The sequence below is a fragment of the Mobula birostris genome, chromosome 5, assembly GCF_030028105.1.
Source record: "Mobula birostris isolate sMobBir1 chromosome 5, sMobBir1.hap1, whole genome shotgun sequence".
Taxonomy (NCBI): Eukaryota; Metazoa; Chordata; class Chondrichthyes; order Myliobatiformes; family Myliobatidae; genus Mobula; species Mobula birostris.
The window spans coordinates 200,267,016-200,284,834 of record NC_092374.1 but is presented as its reverse complement, the minus strand read 5'-3'; the positions used below and the strand labels follow the sequence as shown (position 1 = coordinate 200,284,834).

General features: G+C 43.3%; 1 protein-coding gene across 1 annotated transcript; it reads right to left on the bottom strand.

The window, feature by feature from the left end:
* Positions 1-13,808: 13,808 nt before the first annotated feature.
* On the bottom strand, positions 13,809-16,779 carry LOC140197442 (tumor necrosis factor-like). The gene is made up of 4 exons (XM_072257405.1): positions 16,535-16,779; positions 16,362-16,413; positions 15,764-15,829; positions 13,809-15,436 (listed from the first exon to the last, which is right to left on the bottom strand). The coding sequence occupies exons 1-4, from the start codon at positions 16,706-16,708 to the stop codon at positions 15,024-15,026; spliced, it is 705 nt and encodes a 234-aa protein (XP_072113506.1). The 5' UTR covers positions 16,709-16,779; the 3' UTR covers positions 13,809-15,023.
* Between the last annotated feature and the right edge of the window lie 1,040 nt (positions 16,780-17,819).

The following is a 17,819-nucleotide window of genomic DNA, read 5'->3' as shown; positions in this document are numbered from 1 at the left end:
TGGCTACTTTATTGGGTACACCTGTACATCCACGCATTTATGCAAATATGCATGTACAATAAGCTAATGTTGTGGCATCAGTGGATAAAAGCATGCAGACACAGTCAAGAGGTTCAGGTGTTGTTCAAACCAAACAACAGAATGGGGAAGAAATTGATCAAAGTGACTTTGACCACGGAATGAATGTTGGTGCCAGATAGGGTGGTTTGAGTATCTCAGGAACTGCTGATCTGGATTTTCATACAGAACAGTCCCCAGACATTACAGAGAATGATGTATGAAAAACAAAAAAAGTAATGTCCTGCCAAAGGGTTTCAGTCCGAAATGCGACAATACTCTTTTCCATAGATGCTGCCTGGCCTGCTGAGTTCCTCCTGCATTTTGTGTGTGCTGCTCGGATTTCCAGCATCTGCAGATTTTCTCCTGTTTGTGAAAAAATATCTAGTTCTGGGTGAAAATATTTTGTTAGTGAGAGAGTTAAGATAGTTCAAGCTGACAGGAAGACAACAGTACAACACATCACAAAAGTGATGTGCAGAAGAGCATCTCTGAATGCACAACACATTGAACTTCAAAATGGATTGGCTACAGCAGCAGAAGACCATGAACATACATAAGACCATAAGATATAGGAGCAGAAGTAGGCCATTCGGCCCAAGTCTGCTCTACCATTCAATCATTGGCTGATCCAATTCTTCCAGTCATCCCCACTCCCTTGCTTTTACCCCATACCCTTTGATACCCTGGATAATCAAGAACCTATTTATCTCTGCCTTAAATACACCCAATGATTTGGCCTCCACAGTCGCTTGTGGCAACAAATTCCATTCATTTATCACCCTCAGACTAAAGTAATTTCTCCGCATTCAGTTCTAAAAGTTTGTCCTTCAATCCTGAAGTCATGCCCTCTTGTCCTAGAATCCCCTACCATGGGAAATAATTTGCTATATCTAATCTGTTCAGGCCTCTTAACATTCGGAATGTTTCTATGAGATCCCCTATCATTCTCTTGAACTCCAGGGAATACAGCCCAAGAGCTGTCAGATGCTCCTCATATGGTAACCCTTTCATTCCTGGCTTTGGCCTATCTTGTCATGTGCCTCCAGGTACTCCGTAATCTCATCCCTAACAATCAATACCAATAACATCCCAACCACAGATGTCAGGTTAACAGGCCTATAGTTTCCTTTCTGCTGCCTCCTACCCTTCTTAAATAGTGGAGTAACATTTGTAATTTTCCACTCATCCGTTACAATGCCAGAATCTATTGATTCTTGAAAGATCATCGTTGATGCCTCCACAATCTCTCCAACTACATCCTTCAGAACCTGAGGGTGCATTCCAGCAGGACCAGGAGATTTATTCACCCTCAGACCATTAAGCTTCCTGAGCACCTTCTCAGTCGTAATTTTCACTGCACAAACTGCACTTCCCTGACACTCTTGAATGTCTGGTATACTGCAGACGTCTTCCACTGTGAAGACTGATGCAAAATACGCATTCAGTTCCTGTGCCACCTCTGCATCTCTCATTACCATATCTCCAGCATCATTTTGTATTGGTCCTATATCTACCCTCGTCTCCCCTTTACCCCTTGTATACTTAAAAATCTTTTACTATCTTCTTTGATATTACTCGCTAACTTCCTCTCATAATTCATCTTTTCCTTCCAAATGACCTTCTTAGTTTCCTTCTGCAAGTTTTTAAAAGCTCCCCAATCCTCTATCTTCCCACTATCTTTGGCTTCTTTGTATGCCCTCTCTTTTGATTTTACTTTGGCTGTAACTTCACTTGTCAGCCACGGTAGTGTTCTTCTTCCCTTTGAAAACTTCTTCTTACTTGGAATATATCTGTCTTGTACTTCCGTCATTTTTCCCAGAAACTCCAGCCAACTTTGGCCAGTTCCCCTCTCATGCCATTGTAATTTCCTTTGTTCCGTTGAAATACCGACATATTGGACTTCATTTTTTCCCTCTCAATTTTCAATGTGAACTCGATTATACTGTAGTCACTGTTCCCTATTATCGCCCACACCCAATCTATCACAGCCAACCCCCTAGCGTCCTCAGCAACAAGCTGTTCTAAAAAGCCATCCTTTAGATGTTCTACAAATTCTCTCTCTTGAGGTCCAGTGTGGACCTGGTTTTCCCAATCCACTTTCATGTTAAAATCCCCAACGATATTGCCTTTCTGACACGCCTTTTCTATCTCCTGCTGTAATTTGCAATCCACGTTCCGGCTGCTGTTTGGAGGCCTGTATACAACTGCCTTTAGGGGTTCTTTTACCCTTGTCATTTCTTAACAACCCATAGAGATTCTACACCTTCTAAGCCGATATCATCTCTTTCCAAGGATTTAATATTATTTCCTATACACAAAGCCACACCACCCCCTCTGTCTACTAACCTATCATTCTGATATACTGTATATCCTTGGACGTTCTGCTCCCAATGGCAGCCATCCTTTAGCCAAGTTTCAGAGATGGCGACAATGTCATATTTGCCAATCTGTTGCTGAATTTCAAGACTGTCCATTTTATTGCTTATGCTGCTTGCATTCAAATATAACACTTTCTGTCCAGTATTTGTTACTTTCTGTTTTAACTGTACCACGCCTTTAGTTCCCTGTAACTCATGCTACTGGCTGTGTTTAAGCCTCATCTCCTGCCTGTTCTTTCTATAATCTCTGTTGCACGCTATCCTTGATTTATTTCTGTTTTTCCTTTCCTCAGCCCTATCACTGCAGTTCCCATCCCCCCTGCCAAATTAGATTAAACCCTCCCTAACAGTTGTGTTAAATGTGGTACCGAATAAAGTGGTCATTGAGCGTACATATTTGAGCCCATAAATTTCTTTGAATTTTATAATTTGACTGAGCAGTCTGCAAGGCATGTGAACACAGCTTTTCACTGTATCTTGGTACACATGAAAACAATATACAAATTACCAAATTCCAGTGCCAAAGGTGAAGGATATCGAAATCAGCAGGACATTCCACTCACACCATATTCTATTCTGCTTTGCAGTGAGAAAGCTGTGGGATGAAGAGAGGCCACACTCCCAAAACCCCAGGAAATATGTGACGTTTTGGAACTATTCTTAAAAAGAACATCTGCCAAACTAATTTGAGTCCAAGTGAACTTCCTCATCTTGAGTAGCTGAGATATTCTGGGGACTTTTGTAAGTGAAATCACAAAATCCAATCTAATCTAAAAAGAGTGTGCTTCTGCTTATGGACTTTTCTGAATGGCAAAGGAGAGGGAGTTATTCAGGTCCTGTGATAGATACTTGAAGTGTTGAGCAATGTTCTCTCTAATTTGTAATGACCAGTGTACACAAAAATGTTGGGCTGTGACATTTTTTTGCTCAGTGACACATGTGTGCACTTAATAATTTCTTCAATATAAACAGTATAAATAAGCCAGTTCCAAAGTCGGCGAACAAGTCATTGCAAAATCCATGCTATCAACACTGTCCACATCAGAAGCCAGAAAGGGAAATGTGATAGTGTACGATTGTGAAATATACTTAACATGGCAATGAGGTATCATTGGGGTGGTTACTGCACGAGGTTCAAAGTTCAAAGTAAATTTATTAACAAAGTACGTATATTTTACCATGCAGTATGCTACTTTGAGATTCATATTCTTGTAGGCATTCACAGGAAAATAAAGAAATGGTAATCTAAGAGGAAGGTAATCTTTGGAATTCTCTATCACTCTGGGGAAGAACAGCAAGATGGAGATTTTTAGATGTTTTGGGAATTGCGGGTTATGTGTAAAGGAATGGTGTTGAGGCAGAAGTTGTGATTGAACAGCAGAAGATGAACGAGGGTTCAAATGACTTCCATTTGCTTGTATTTCTTGTTCTCTGCTAGGAGTAGTACAGCAGTGGCATAGGCCATTTGTGTACCCTATGCACATCTCTCCTACCCATACTAATCCCATTCCCAGGACTCAGTCACAGTCCTAGATCGAGTTATAGAGTCGCAGAGTTATACAGTGCAGAAACAGGCCATGCAGACAATATAGTCCATGTTGGACAAGATTGCCAGCGAAGCTTGTCCTAATGGCCTGCATTTGGTCCATTGATACCCACATACCCATCCAACGTTGTTAATGTATCTCCCTCAACCACTTCCTCTGGCAGCTCTTTCCATATATGGACCATCATCTGGGTGAAAAAGTTGTCCAACATGTTCCTATTAAATCACTCCCCTCTCACCTTAAAACTTGTCCCTGTCATTCTTGGTTCTCCAACCATGGGAAAAAGGACTGTGCACATTCACCCTATCTATGACCCTCATAGTTTGATACACCTCGGTAAGGGCATTCTCTTACACTCTAGTGAATAAAGTTCCTTTCTTCAGATCTCAGTCCCTCAAGTTCCAGCAACATCCTCATACTCAGAGTGGTAAGTGAGTGGAGGAGAAGAGAAAGAGAAAAATACAGAGAAAGAAGTGAATGGGGCAAGAGGGAGCAAGAAAGGTATAGAGGGAGGAGGGGAGAGATGGAAAGAAATAGGAAAAGGTAGAGAAATTTTTAGATTATGAAGACACGTAGTCCCCTCTTATTGTCATTTAGTAATGCGTGCATTAAGAAATGATACATTATTTCCTCCAGTGTGATATCACAAAAACACAGGACAAACCAAGACTGAAAAAACTGACAAAACCACATAATTATACAGATAATTACAACAGTGCAACAATACCATAACTTGATGAAGAAGTCCATGAGCACAGTAAAGTTCAAAGTTTCTCAAATGTCCCACATCTCACGCAGACGGGAGAAGGAAGGAAGAAAAACTCTCTCTGCCATGCCGACCACAATCCGACTCTGAGTCATCTGAAAACTTTGAGCTCTGATCAGCTCTCCGACACCGAGTACTGAGCACCATCTCTGTCCAAGCGATTCGACCTCTTTCTCGGTCGCCAAAAGCAGGCAAGGCCGGGGATTTTGAGATCTACCCTCCGAAAGATACCCAACCACACAGCAACGACAGCAGCGAACGGGCGTTTCAGAAATTTCTCCAGATGTTCCTTTGTGCTTTCACGTCTGTCTCCATCAAATCAGAATTGTCCACGGCCCCTTTTTAACAGATACAACATCATTTTGAGAGAGAATGAGGAAGATACAAGGAAAGTTAGGAAGAAAGGGAAAAAGCCACATAAAGGAAAGTAACAAAACAAAAGGGAAGATGGGAGAGAGAGAGATGAGGAGTTAAGGAGAGAGAAAAATATGGAGAAAGGAGAGCAGGATGGAGGATGAGAGAGGGATGAGCAGAGAGAAAGAGAAAGAGAGAGAGAGGAGTGTGTGATGGTGGTAGAATATGATACAATAGGGCCATTTCCTGGACTCTTGGATGAATGTAAAATGGAGGGTTATGTGTTGTGTAGGAGGGACGGGTTGGATTGATTGTGTAGCAGGTTAACATTCTGGGCCACGCCACCCATAGCATGCTATACTGTTCAATAATACATAGATAAACTTCTTGATAAACTTGGTAACTTGACTCCCTTTGTAAGATCAGAATTAGCTAGTTTGATTCAGATTTCAACATAAGGCAAATGACCAGAACAGCAATTCCACACTTAAGAAATATTCCAGGCACGCCTATTTCTGTTACATAATGATGCTGAAAAAATAATTCATGACTTTATATTGAATAGACCAGATTACTGCAATGCCACTTTTTACTGGCTTTCCAAAGCAATCCGTTAATAAACTTCAACTTGTTCAGAATGCCACTACTTGACTTTTATCTAAAACCAGGAGGCTGGAACATATCACTCCTTTCCCAGTTACTCTGCATTGACTCCCTGTACCTTTTAGAATTGATTTTAAGGTTCTTTTACTTGTTTTTAAAGCTCTCAATAGTCTGGGACTCGAGTACATCACAGAATCATTTTAATTTTATAATCCTGCTTGAGCTCCCAGATCTTCTTCTACCGGTATCTAAAATGTAAACAATCTCCCTCAAAAGATAAGTAACAGGTCAGTTTTTTGAACCATGCTCCTAAACTGTGGAATTCAATATCTAAAACTATAAGGGATGCAGACTCAGTTGACACTTTTAAACACCAGCTCAAAGCCTATTTATTTAACCTTGTTTTTAAATTAACATCTTTTTGACCTTTATTTCCATGTTTATTTGTATTATTTTATTATTTTTATTTCATTTTTATGTTTGTATTTTATCCCATTGTAAAGCATTTTGAACATCATCATCTCTATCAAAAATGCTCTATAAATGAAGGTATAAATAAAGTTAAGAATACTTGATATTATTCAAAAGATATTTATTATCAAAGTTGTATGTGGTATGCAACTTTGAGATTTGTTTTCCCCACAGACAGCCATGAAACAAAGAAGAACCATGGATCTCAGTCAAAGAAAAAATACATCAGCCTCCCCCCAACACAAAAAAGTCACACAACCGGCTACAAAAACAGAGCTAGAACACAGAATATAAAACACAAATTCAAAGGCATACTCAGGTCAGCTCAGTGTTTGTTATCTGAAAGCCACCCCGATTCAACATCACCCAAACTAGCAATAAAAAGGTAGTGACCAGAAAAACTAGAAGCACATCCTATGTGAATTAGAGTCCGATCCACAAAGTGTGTTGATTAAACCTTGCTCTGGCACCATGACAGCAGTGAGGTGGGGGAGAGAGAGAGAGAGAGAGAAAGATCATACGAACACAAGAACCTTCCCTTGGGAGTAGAGAGTGAGAAGGAGAGGGACTGCCCCATGCAGACACCCTCATCTAGCAGCAGCGAGCAAGACGCTGGCAGACAGCGCTGAACACTTGCTCACCCTCCACACCCAACTTGACGATTTCAATCTTCCTTGGTGCTTTAATCAGCAAGATCGGTAAGAGAAGCAGTAAATTATGGGCTCGCGGCTCGTCTCCTGGTTTCCTGGCATCTATCCCGCATGCCTTGTTGGCAGCCTTGTGGAATCTTCTTGGAGACCGAAAACTGCCAGGTCACCGGATTGGCTCAAAAATACACCGCCAAAATGAAGAGAGCAGTTTCCAATACTAGCAGAACCACATCTGAAATAAAAAGACGCAAAACAAGTGAAAGGCGATGGATAGACTATTAGACAAAGAATTATTCAATAACTGGGCAATTAGTTGGTGAGCGAAAGTGATGAGGCCAAGGACAATAGGGAAAGTAGGAAAACAATAGGGAGAGGAACCGACATAAATTGGGGACTGGTTTCTCGAGCTGCACCACTCAATCCACAAAAAGCAAAGTTTCCTGGTGGCCAATCATTTTAATTCCTATTCCCATTTCTGCTCTGACATGTTGGTCCGTAACTTCCTCTTCTGCTATGGTGAAGCCACACTCAGGTTGGAGGAGCAACACCTCATATTCCATCTAAGTAGCCTCCAACCTGATGGCATGAACATCAATTTCTCCTGTTGGTATTTCTTTCCCTCCTCCTCCCCTCTTCTTTCCTATGCCCCTTACCTCTTCTCCTCACTGCCTATCACATCTCCTTGGTGCCCCTCCACCTTCCTTTTCTCCCGTGGTCCACTTTCCTCCTACGAGATTCCTTCTTCACCAGCCTTTTCACTTTTCCAGTTGTCACCTCCCAGCTTATTACTTCATTCCCACACCCCACCCAACTCAACTGGCTTCACCTATTACCTTCTAGCTTGTCCTCCTTCTCCCTTCCTCACCTTCTTATTCTGGCTCCTACCCACTTGTTTTCCAGTCCAGATAAAAGGTCTTGGCCCAAAACATCACTTCCATAAATGCTGCCTTAGCTGCTGAGTTCCTCCAGCATTTTTTGTGTGTTGCTCTAGATTCCCAGTATTTGCTGAATCTCTTGTGAATAGGGAAAGGTAAGAAGAAATTGAAAATCAGAGATGTTGCTAGAGTGACTAAGAGAGAGAGAGAGAGGGGGACAGGGTTAAGTGATACTTGCTGTTGTTGAGAGGAAATTGTCTCTCGGTTGCTCTTTGATTGAAGCAGAGACAGAAGTTCTGTGAAACTTCCTCTGGTAAATAAAAGGGAAGATGTCCAACCATGAAACTGAAAGAGGGTTCTACACAATGCCACTGAGTGATGTGTAAAGCTGTAAGACCATAAGATATGGAGCAGAATTAGGCCACTTGGCCCATTAAGCCTTTTCTACCATTCAATCTTGGTGGATCCTTTATTCCCCTCCTTAGCTCCACTCCCCAGCCTTCTCCCCATAACCTTTATGCCATGTCCAATCAAGAACCTATCAATCTCTGCCTTAAATACGCCCAAAGGCCTGGCCTCCACAGCTGACTGTGGTAACAAACTCCACAAATTCAACACCCTCAAGCTCAAACAAATTCTCTGCATCTCTGTTTTAAATGGACACCCCTCTATCCTGAGGCTGGGCCCTCTAGCCTGAGACTACCCCAACATAGGAAACATCCTTTTCACATCCTCTCTGTCTAGGCCATTGAAAGGTTTCAATGAGATACCCCTCAACCTCTAAATTCCTGTGAGTACAGACCCAGAGTCATCAAATGTTCCTCAAATGATAACCCTTGCATTCCTGGAATCATCCTTGTGAAGCTCCTCTATACCCTCTCCAATGCCAGCACACATTTTTTTAGATGAAGAATCCAAAACTGTTCACAATACTCAAGGTGAGCCCTCACCAGTGCCTTATAAAGCCCCAGCATCACATCCCCGCTCTTGTATTCTAGAGCTCTTGAAATGAATGTTACCATTGCATTTGCCTTCCTCACCACTGTCTCAATCTGTGAGTTAACTCTTAGAGTGTTCTGCACAAGGATTCCCAAGTCTCTTTGCATCTCAGATTTGTGGATTTTCTCCCCATTTAGAAAATAGTCTGCATATTTATTTCTACTGCCAAAGTTCATGACCATGCATTTTCCAACATTATATTTCATTTACCGCTTTCTTTCTCATTCTCCTAATCTAAGTCCTTCAGCAGCCTTCCTGTTCCCTCAATATTACCTGTCCCTCCACCAATCTTTGCATCATCTGCAAACATCTAAATCATTGATATACAGCATAAAAAGAAACGGACCCAACACCGACCCCTGAAGACACTAATAGTCTCTGGCAGTCAACCAGAAAATGATCCTTTTATTCTCACTTGTCGCTTCCTATCAATTGCCAATGATCTATCTATGCCAGTAATTTTCCTGTAATATCATGGGGTCTTAATTTGGTAAGGAGCTTCATGTGTGGCACCTTGCCAAAGGCCTTCTGAAAGTCCAAATATACAACATCCACTACATTCCCTTTATCCATCCTACTTCTAGTCCCCTCAAAGAATTCCAACAGGTTCATCAGGCAAGATTTTCCCTGAAGGAATCCATGCTGACTTTATCCTATCTTGTCCTGTGTCAGCAAGTGCTCCATAATCTTATCCTTAACAAGTAAATCCAACATCTTCCCAACCATGGACGTCAGGCTAACTGGCCTATAATTTCCTTTCTGCTAGAGTAGAGTGACATTTGCAATTTTCCAGTCACCTGGCACCATGCCAGAGTCCAATGATTTTGTAAGAATGCTCATTACTCGCAGAGGCCCCGATGCAACAGACCCTCAGCTCTGGAGTAGTTGGTAAAATCATCACCGCTATAAGCTGTGGCTGTAGTAACAAGCTCATCACACCTACTTGTCTGCAGGAGGGTGCTACGATAAGGGCACAGGGAGCAGGGAGGGAGAGCAGCCAGCCTGGGTGAGGATTTTTTGATCTGCAATACTGTTAATGATTGGGACTCAGTGCACGTTAGGATGTGCTTTTGGATAAGGTTAGTTCTATAAGACCATAAGACACTAGAGCAGAGTTCGGCCATTCAGTCCATCCAGTCAACTTCACGATCCGATCACAGCTGATTTATTTTCTATCTTAACAGTGTTCTCCTGCCTTCCCTGTAACTTTTAATGCCCTTACTAATCAAGAACTTATCACATCTGCTTTAAGTATACCTAATGTGTGAGAGAAAGAGAAAGAGAGAGAGAGAGCTCCCATGCTTCTGATGCCAAAATAGTATGCCCAGAACTTACTAACCCTGACCTGTATGTCTTTGGAACATAGGAGGTAACCAGAACACCCAGAGGAGATACACGTGGTCAGTGGGAGAATGTACGATCTGCTTACAGGCAGAGGCAGGAATTGACCCCTGACCTCACAACTGCTGGCACCGTAAAGTGTCACACTAACTGTTAGGTTACTGTAGCTACTGGCCATCCCCTTCACACGCTGTCCCTCACCGGAAAACTATGGTTTGTGTGGTCATTAAGTCAGCTTTCAGCTTTCATGAGAAAGGTGAGGGTGGACTGGGGAGTGTTTGTGTGCAATGTGTGAGCTCGTTATGTTTGCTTGGTGATTTTCTCATGTGGGTGGGCATTTTACACCTCATCCTGTTTCACCTTCCTGTGGCCGTCAGTTCCCTTGGTTGGTTCAGACATGGGCTGAGGGGGTGGGGTGGTGGAAGTGGCAGATAGCTGGCAGGTGTCTGCTTACACCAAGAGCACCCTGATTCACAGACAGATCCCGAGTCCCCAACCTACCAATCCTACTTTCAAATTCCCAGTCCATCGGTCCATTCTCTGAGATTCCCAACTGAATGTTAGCATTCATTTCAAGAGGAGCAGAAATAACAAAAAAAAGGATGGAATGTTGAGGCTTTATAAAACTTTGGTCAGACCACATTTGGAGAATTGTGAGCAGTTTGGGCCCCTTATCTAACAAAGAACACGTTGAATTAGAAAGGGTCCAGGGGAGGTTCATGAGAATGATCCGGGGACTGAATGTGTTAACATATGAGTAGTGTTTGATGGCTCGGTCCTGTACACACTGGAGTTTAGAAGAATGGGGATGGGGCGGGGCGGGGGGAATTCTTTTTGAAACCTAACAAATAGCGAAAGGCCTGGAGAGAATGGATGTAGAGCGGCTGTTTCCTATAGCGGGGGAGCCTAGGACCAAGGGCACAGCCTCAGAAGAAAAGGACTCCTTTAGAATAGAGAAGAAGTGCAATTTCTTTAGCCAGAGGGTGATGAATCAATGGAATTCATTACCACAGGCAGCTGTGGAGGCCAGGTCATTGGGTATATCTAAAGCAGAGGTTGATAGGTTCTTAATTAGTGAGAGTGTCAAAGGTTACAGGGCAAAGACAGAAGAATGGGGTTGAGAGGGAATTCAAATCAGCCATAATGGACTGGTGGAGTGGACTCTGTGGGCTGGGGGGAGAAGTTGTTTCCCAACCTAATAATTCTTGTCTTAATGCTATTGTACCTCCTGTCTGATGGCAGGGTGTCAAAAAGATTGTCGGACAGATGGGACTGATTTATTGCCTGCGATTTTGCTTGCGGGATGGAAGATGCAGGGGTGAGAGAAGGAAATCTGGGTGAAGGAGGCTGAGTCTTAGAGTGGGGAGAGCAGTGATGTCAGCCAATCTAGAGTCCGGACTGAAACTCCAGAGTACAAATCTCAACTAGCTGTGGAAAAAAGAAATGTGACGCAAAAGAAAAATGCAGAGAAAATTTACAGGGATGTTGCCAGGACTTGAGCACCTGAATATAGGGAAAGTTTACGACATTATTCCCCAGAGTGTAGAAGATAGAGGGGAGAATTGATAGAAGTATATAAAATTATCAGTGGCATAGAAAGGTAACTGCAAGTAGGCTTTTTCCACTGAGGTTGGGTGAGACTAGAGCTAGAGGTTATGGGTTAAATGTGAAAAGTGATATGTTTAAGGGGAATATGGCAAGGTTTTCAGGCCATTGCTTCTTTAAGAAGGGAGGATGGAAAAAGAAAGGAAATTATAGGCCAGTGAGCCTAACCTCAATGGTTGGGAAAGTGTTGGAATCCATTATTAAGGATAAGGTTTTGGGGTACTTGGAGACTAATGATAAAATAAGTCAATTTCGGCATGGTTTCTGTACAGGGAAATCTTGCCTGACAAATCTGTTAAAGAGTTCTTTGAGAAAGTAACAAGCAGGGTGGACAAAGGAGAGGCAGTGAATGTCATTTACTTGGATTTTCAGAAGGCATGTGGTAAGGTGCCACACACGAGGCTGCTAAACAAGATAAAATCGTATGGTGTTCCAGGAAAGATACTGGCATGGATAGAGGAATTGGTGTCAGGCAGGAGGCAGTGAGTGGGAATAAAATGGACTCATATTCATTTATCATTGTACTCCTGCCATGAAGTTAATAAATTTCATAACATATGCCATTGATATTAAACCGGATTCTGATTCCTGTCCTGTGGATATCTAACTGTTTGTGAAGCACACAGAAGTTTAACTTGAACTTCTACTTGACTCGAACCTCCAGGCTCGACAAGAAGCTCAGAGACCCTGCCCTTCACCCTGCCTTGTGCAGCTGGATCCTGGACTTCCTGTCAGATCGCCGGCAGGTGGTAAGAGTGGGCTCCCTCACCTCTGTTCCTCTGAACCTCAACATGGGAGCCCCCTAGGGCTGTGTCCTAAGGCCCCTCTTTTGCTCATCACTGTGTCACCACCCACAGCTCCAATCTGCTAATTATGGTAAATTGCTGATGAGACTACACTGATTGGTCTGATCACAAATAATAGTGAGGCAGCCTACAGAGAAGATATCATCACCCTAACACAAGTGGTGTCAAGAAAACAACTCTCCCTCAATGTCACAAAAACAAAGGAGTTGGTTGTGGACTACAGGAGGAATGGAGACAAGCTAACCAGTATTGACGTCAATGGATCTAGGGTTGAGAGTGTGAGCAGCTTTATGTTCCTCGGCATAAACATCACCAAGGATCTCATGTGATCTGCAGATACCAGCTGTGTGGTGAAAAAGGCACAACAGTGCCTCTTTCATCTCAGATGGTTGAAGAAGTTTGGTATGGGCCGCCAAATTCTATGAACTTTCTATAGGGGCACAATTGAGAGCATCCTGACTGGCTGCATCACTGTCTGGTATAGGAACTGTACTTCCCTCAATCGCAGGACTCTGCAGAGAGTGGTGCGGACAGCCCAGCGCGTCTGTAGATGTAAACTTCACACTATTCAAGACACTTACAGAGACAGGTATGTAAAAAGGGCCTGAAGGATCATTGGGGACCCAAGTCACCCTAACCACAAACTGTTCCAGTAGCTACCATCCGGGAAACGGTACCACAGCATAAAGGCTTCTTCCACCAGGCCAACAGACTGATTAATTCATGCAAACACAAATGTATTTCTATGTTATATTGACTGTCCTGTTGTACATACTATCTATTATAAGTTACTATAAATTGCATATTGCACGTTTAGATGGTGATGTAATGTAAAGATTTTTACTCCTCATGTATATGAAGGATGTAAGTACAGTCGGCCCTCCGTATCCATGGGTTCCGCATCTGCGGATTCAACCAACCGTGGATTGGGATCGGAAAAAAAACCCAGATGTTCTCTCTCCAGCACTCATTGCTTGAGCATGTACAGACTTATATTTCTTGTCATTATTCCCTAAACAATACAGTATAACAACTATTTACGTAGCATTTACATTGTATTAGGTATTTTAAGTAATCTAGAGATGATTTAAAATACTTAGGAGGGTGTGTGTAGGTTATATGCAAATACTACGCCATTTTATATATGGGACTTGAGCATCCGCGGAATCTGGGGGAGTCCCAGAACCAAACCCCCGCGGATATGGAGGGGCGACTGTAATGAAGTCAATTCAATACAATAATTGTTTCCTCCCAAACAGCAATAATTTTGCAACCTAGGCAAACTCACAAAAAATAAGGAAATGAAAAAATGTCAGTGTTAAGTTACTTTTATTAATTGTCATTCAGTCAGAAAATGAATAATATAAATAATAAATAATTCAATTAATAAATATCAAAGAGTAATAAATTAAACAAGCATGAAACAATAAGAAAAATATTAACATTTATGGACATCCTTAAAACAGATGTAATTTCATTTTAATATAAATCCTATATTCTGCCACAGTTAATATATAACAGTGTGGCACGTAGCCAAGTGGTTAAGGCATCAGTCTAGTGATCTGAAGGTCGCTAGTTCGAGCCTCAGCTGAGACAACATGGTGTGCCCTTGAGCAAGGCACTTAACCACATACTGCTCTGCAACAACACCAGTGCCAAGCTGTATCAATCCTAATGCCCTTCCCTTGGACAACATCGGTGGCGTGGAGAGGGGAGACTTGCAGCATGGGCAACTGCCGGTCTTCCATACAACCTTGCCCAGGACCTGCACCCTGGAAACCTTCCAAGGCGCAAATCCATGGTCTCACGAGACTAACAGATGCCTATAATATATAACAGTGGAGTGCTTTGGGTGGAAATTCACCTGGATGAATCTGAACTGTTTTTCTCTGAAAACTCTGCCAGCAGATTAGTGAGCAGTGCCTCAGATTTGTGAGACAATGTGACATTATCACTGAAACTGCCCAGGAAGTACTCACAACATTCAACATACAGTAAGAGACAAGCAGATCGCATACCACTCAGAAAGACCCAGAAGTGCAAAACAGGCCAACTTACTCACTGTGATCTACTCTTGTGTAGGAATCTGAGTCACGATGAGTGTAGAATAAATTACTTTTAGTTGGTTTGGTGATAATCACAGTGCAGAATAGTTACATCTTTTTTCAAAAGAGATGACCCAATATGTTGGCAATTTGGTAAACAAGTTATGGGGAGTTTGGCTGCTCCTTTACTAGCACTAACCATTGAGGACCCACGTAGATGTCCCAGATATGCTTCTATGCAGAAACTGGTCTCACAAGCTAAACAGTCTGAATATCAGACAGAATTGCTCACACATTACCTCTTGAGATTATCTACTTACACTCTCCCTTAGGAGTACTTGTTTCAATAAGATCAATAAACTTAAATATATAATAAATATCATGCCATAAAACAGAAAGAATATTAGCTTATCCTGAGAATGAACATGGCATGGAATGTCCAAATTTTGTCCTATAGGGCAACATGCCCCATTAAGTGTCTGTTGAGTTCCAGTCTGAAAATCCCGACCATTCATTGAGTTCTTCACAAGGCGAATATTCCAAAGAAGGTCTTTCCCTGAGCCCTGTCCACGTAGTGCACCACCTTCTCACTGACTTTTGAGAAGATGTGGTCACCCTCCTCAAACTGGAAGATGGCACCCTGGTAGGAAGTCTTGTACCAGTGTTGTTGGTTTGACCCATAGTGGCAGATGGACTTGGTGGCCTTCAGGAGCAGATTTTCCTCTGGGTAGTTGGCAGACAGCAAGGTGACGTTGTGGCTGAGGTAGGTGGCCTTGTCCTGGCAGCCTTTGCCATGAAACACCACCTGGGTGTAGACAAAGTACTGGCCGGGGGTCTTGATGACCAGGCCGTTGTCCTCAAAGTCCACTCCTTTTGCGAGGGTGGTGTCTGTGTCCTCCTGCCAGATCACTTCCTTTCCTCTGTTGTTGGATAATGCTGTGGGAAAGATGGAGGATATTAGCATGGAATGGCCTGGAGTCACATTCTTCTTCCCAACCGTATTTACCATTGTTCTGTTATAACTTTTTAGCACTGACCAATGCAAATCTCTAATGGATTCACTGTACATGATCTGGAGAATGCTTTTGGGAGTTGTTGCTGAATTGCACCTGAGGTCTGAGTTGAACCCGGGTCATGGAAACTGCAAGGAAGGGAGATGAAGTGGTGTACCACCCTTACACCTTTCTCCCGAACCCCCCACCACCTCCCTCGGCTTCCACATCACCTTCCCACCCACTGTCTGCTGAGCAAAATATTTCTTACCGATGAGGTGAGCAGCGATTTTTGCTCTCTCCGCGTACCCAACTTGTTTCATGACCTGTTGTAGACCTGGGAAAGGAAAGCAGTAGTTTGAGTGGAAGTGTACTTTGTCTCAGTAATTAACAAAGGTGCTGAAGGGGAGAGACGGGAAGATGTGTGTGTGTGTGTGTGTGTGTGTGTGTGTGTGTGTGTGTGTGTGTGTGTGAGAGAGAGAGAGAGAGAGAGAGATGAGAGCGAGAGAAAAAGGTAAGAAAAGACACAGGTGAAGAAATTTTGAAAAAGTAAAGTAGAGATGAAAGAAGACGAGAGGGGAAGGTAATAAAAACAGAATCAAGCAGATTGAAATTGTGAGAAAGGGGAGGAAGAGAGAGGAGAAAGCGCTGGGAGAGAGAAACAGAAAGCTAGGAGAGGTGGGGAGAGAGAAAGAAGGGGAGAGGAATAAATGTTTAGACACAATTAAAGGGGTAAAGGCGCAATGGGGGGTTTACTATCGAGCGGGAGAGCGGCACCGAAAGGTACTGGGAGACGGAATGAAATAGTTGGCGCTGAGCGAGAGGGTTTACGGCAAGGAGCAAAGATTGCCCGCGGAAAGGACACTCACCGTCTTTAGCCTGAAAACTCGTCTCCGACAGCTCCGCGTCCCGCGTTTTATCCTGTAGCAAACAAAAAGAGCAGCAATTTAAAAGGTGAACTGAATCCTAAATCTCCAGTTAATCCGAACCCCGATCTTTTTCGAGCCGGTCTCCGCGGAGACTGTACAGTATGGCCACGTACCTGCTGAGCCGGGAGTCCCCTCAGCTGACACAGCACCAGGTAAGAGCTGACGGCTACCAAGCCGAGCACGGCAACGGCGCAAAGAGCCGGCCAGAAACAACCCCTTCTGCTCGACTCTCTCAGCACCACAACTTTGCCGGCCTCGGGGTCCAACTGCATGTTGTATTGGTTCATGATCCTGGGTTCGGTCGAAGCTCTCTTGAGGTAGTTCTCTTCAGGAGCGTTTGTATGTCTGTTGGATCTCAGTTAGATCCCCTCTATATATACCGGACTTTCGGAATATCCTACCAGCAGGCGTGATGTAATCGGAAAGGGAAGCGCTCGGTGAAATGGAAATATGAGCTGAGCCGCTGCCCAAGTAACTCCCGACCCGCCCCCTCGCTTCCTCTGATCTGCGGTCCGTAGTTTCAGCGTTTCGGTAGTGCGTCCGAACGCCACTTCGGAAAGAGTCCCAGGACACGAAAGGTAGAGTAGTAAACTGCGGTTCAGTCAACGAGCTTCCACTGGGACGGCCACTCACACACTACAGTGCGGCTCGGACATCCAGAGGCGTCAGAATACGGTTACACACACACACACGCACACGGGAGAGGATCCCATTCTCTCAGATTGTGTGGACATACAATCAATCTATATATATATATATAAACCATCTCACGTATGTATTTTATTGTGTTTTTTATGATTATCGTGTTCCTTATCTTACTGTGTTTTTTCTTGGTTGCTTCGGATCCGGTGTAATAATTATTTCGTACTCCTTGCAGTTGTGTACCTGAACTGATATTAACCAATCTTGAAAAACCCTCAAAATAACGATCTTCAAACGATCTTCTCTGGAATTCTTCACCCCGGCAGATTGTGGAAGTTGGATCACTGGACAGGTTTTAAACATTAGGTAAATAAATTTGGGGAAAGTTGGCAGGTGAACAGGTGAGGCGCTGAAGAGGCGACCTGGGGCAGAGCAATCATAACTACAAGAGATTCTGCAGATGCTGGAAATCCCGAGTAACACTCACAGAGAATGCTGGAGAATCTCAGCAGGTCAATTAACGTCTATGGAGTGAAATAAAGAGTCGACATTTTGGGGCAAGGCCCTTCATCAGGACGAATCATAATGGGAGTGAATAGTGGGTTAGGTTTAAAGGGCCGAGTGGCCTATTTGTCATCCATCTTTCTTGCCTTCTGGCAGCTCTACTGATCCTGAGAGCTGGATCTGAAAACTTGGTCACATAATATCTCCCAACCACCAGCCACCTCCACCACCCCAAGCTTTTATTTGTGGGAT

Coding starts and splice junctions, on each gene's coding strand:
- LOC140197442 (XM_072257405.1), bottom strand. CDS start 16,708: ATGAACCAATACAACATGCAGTTGGACCCCGAGGCCGGCAAAGTTGTG. Junction 15,830..16,361: donor GAGTTTTCAGGCTAAAGACG/GTGAGTGTCCTT, acceptor TTCCTTTCCCAG/GTCTACAACAGGTCATGAAA. Junction 15,437..15,763: donor AATCGCTGCTCACCTCATCG/GTAAGAAATATT, acceptor TCTTTCCCACAG/CATTATCCAACAACAGAGGA.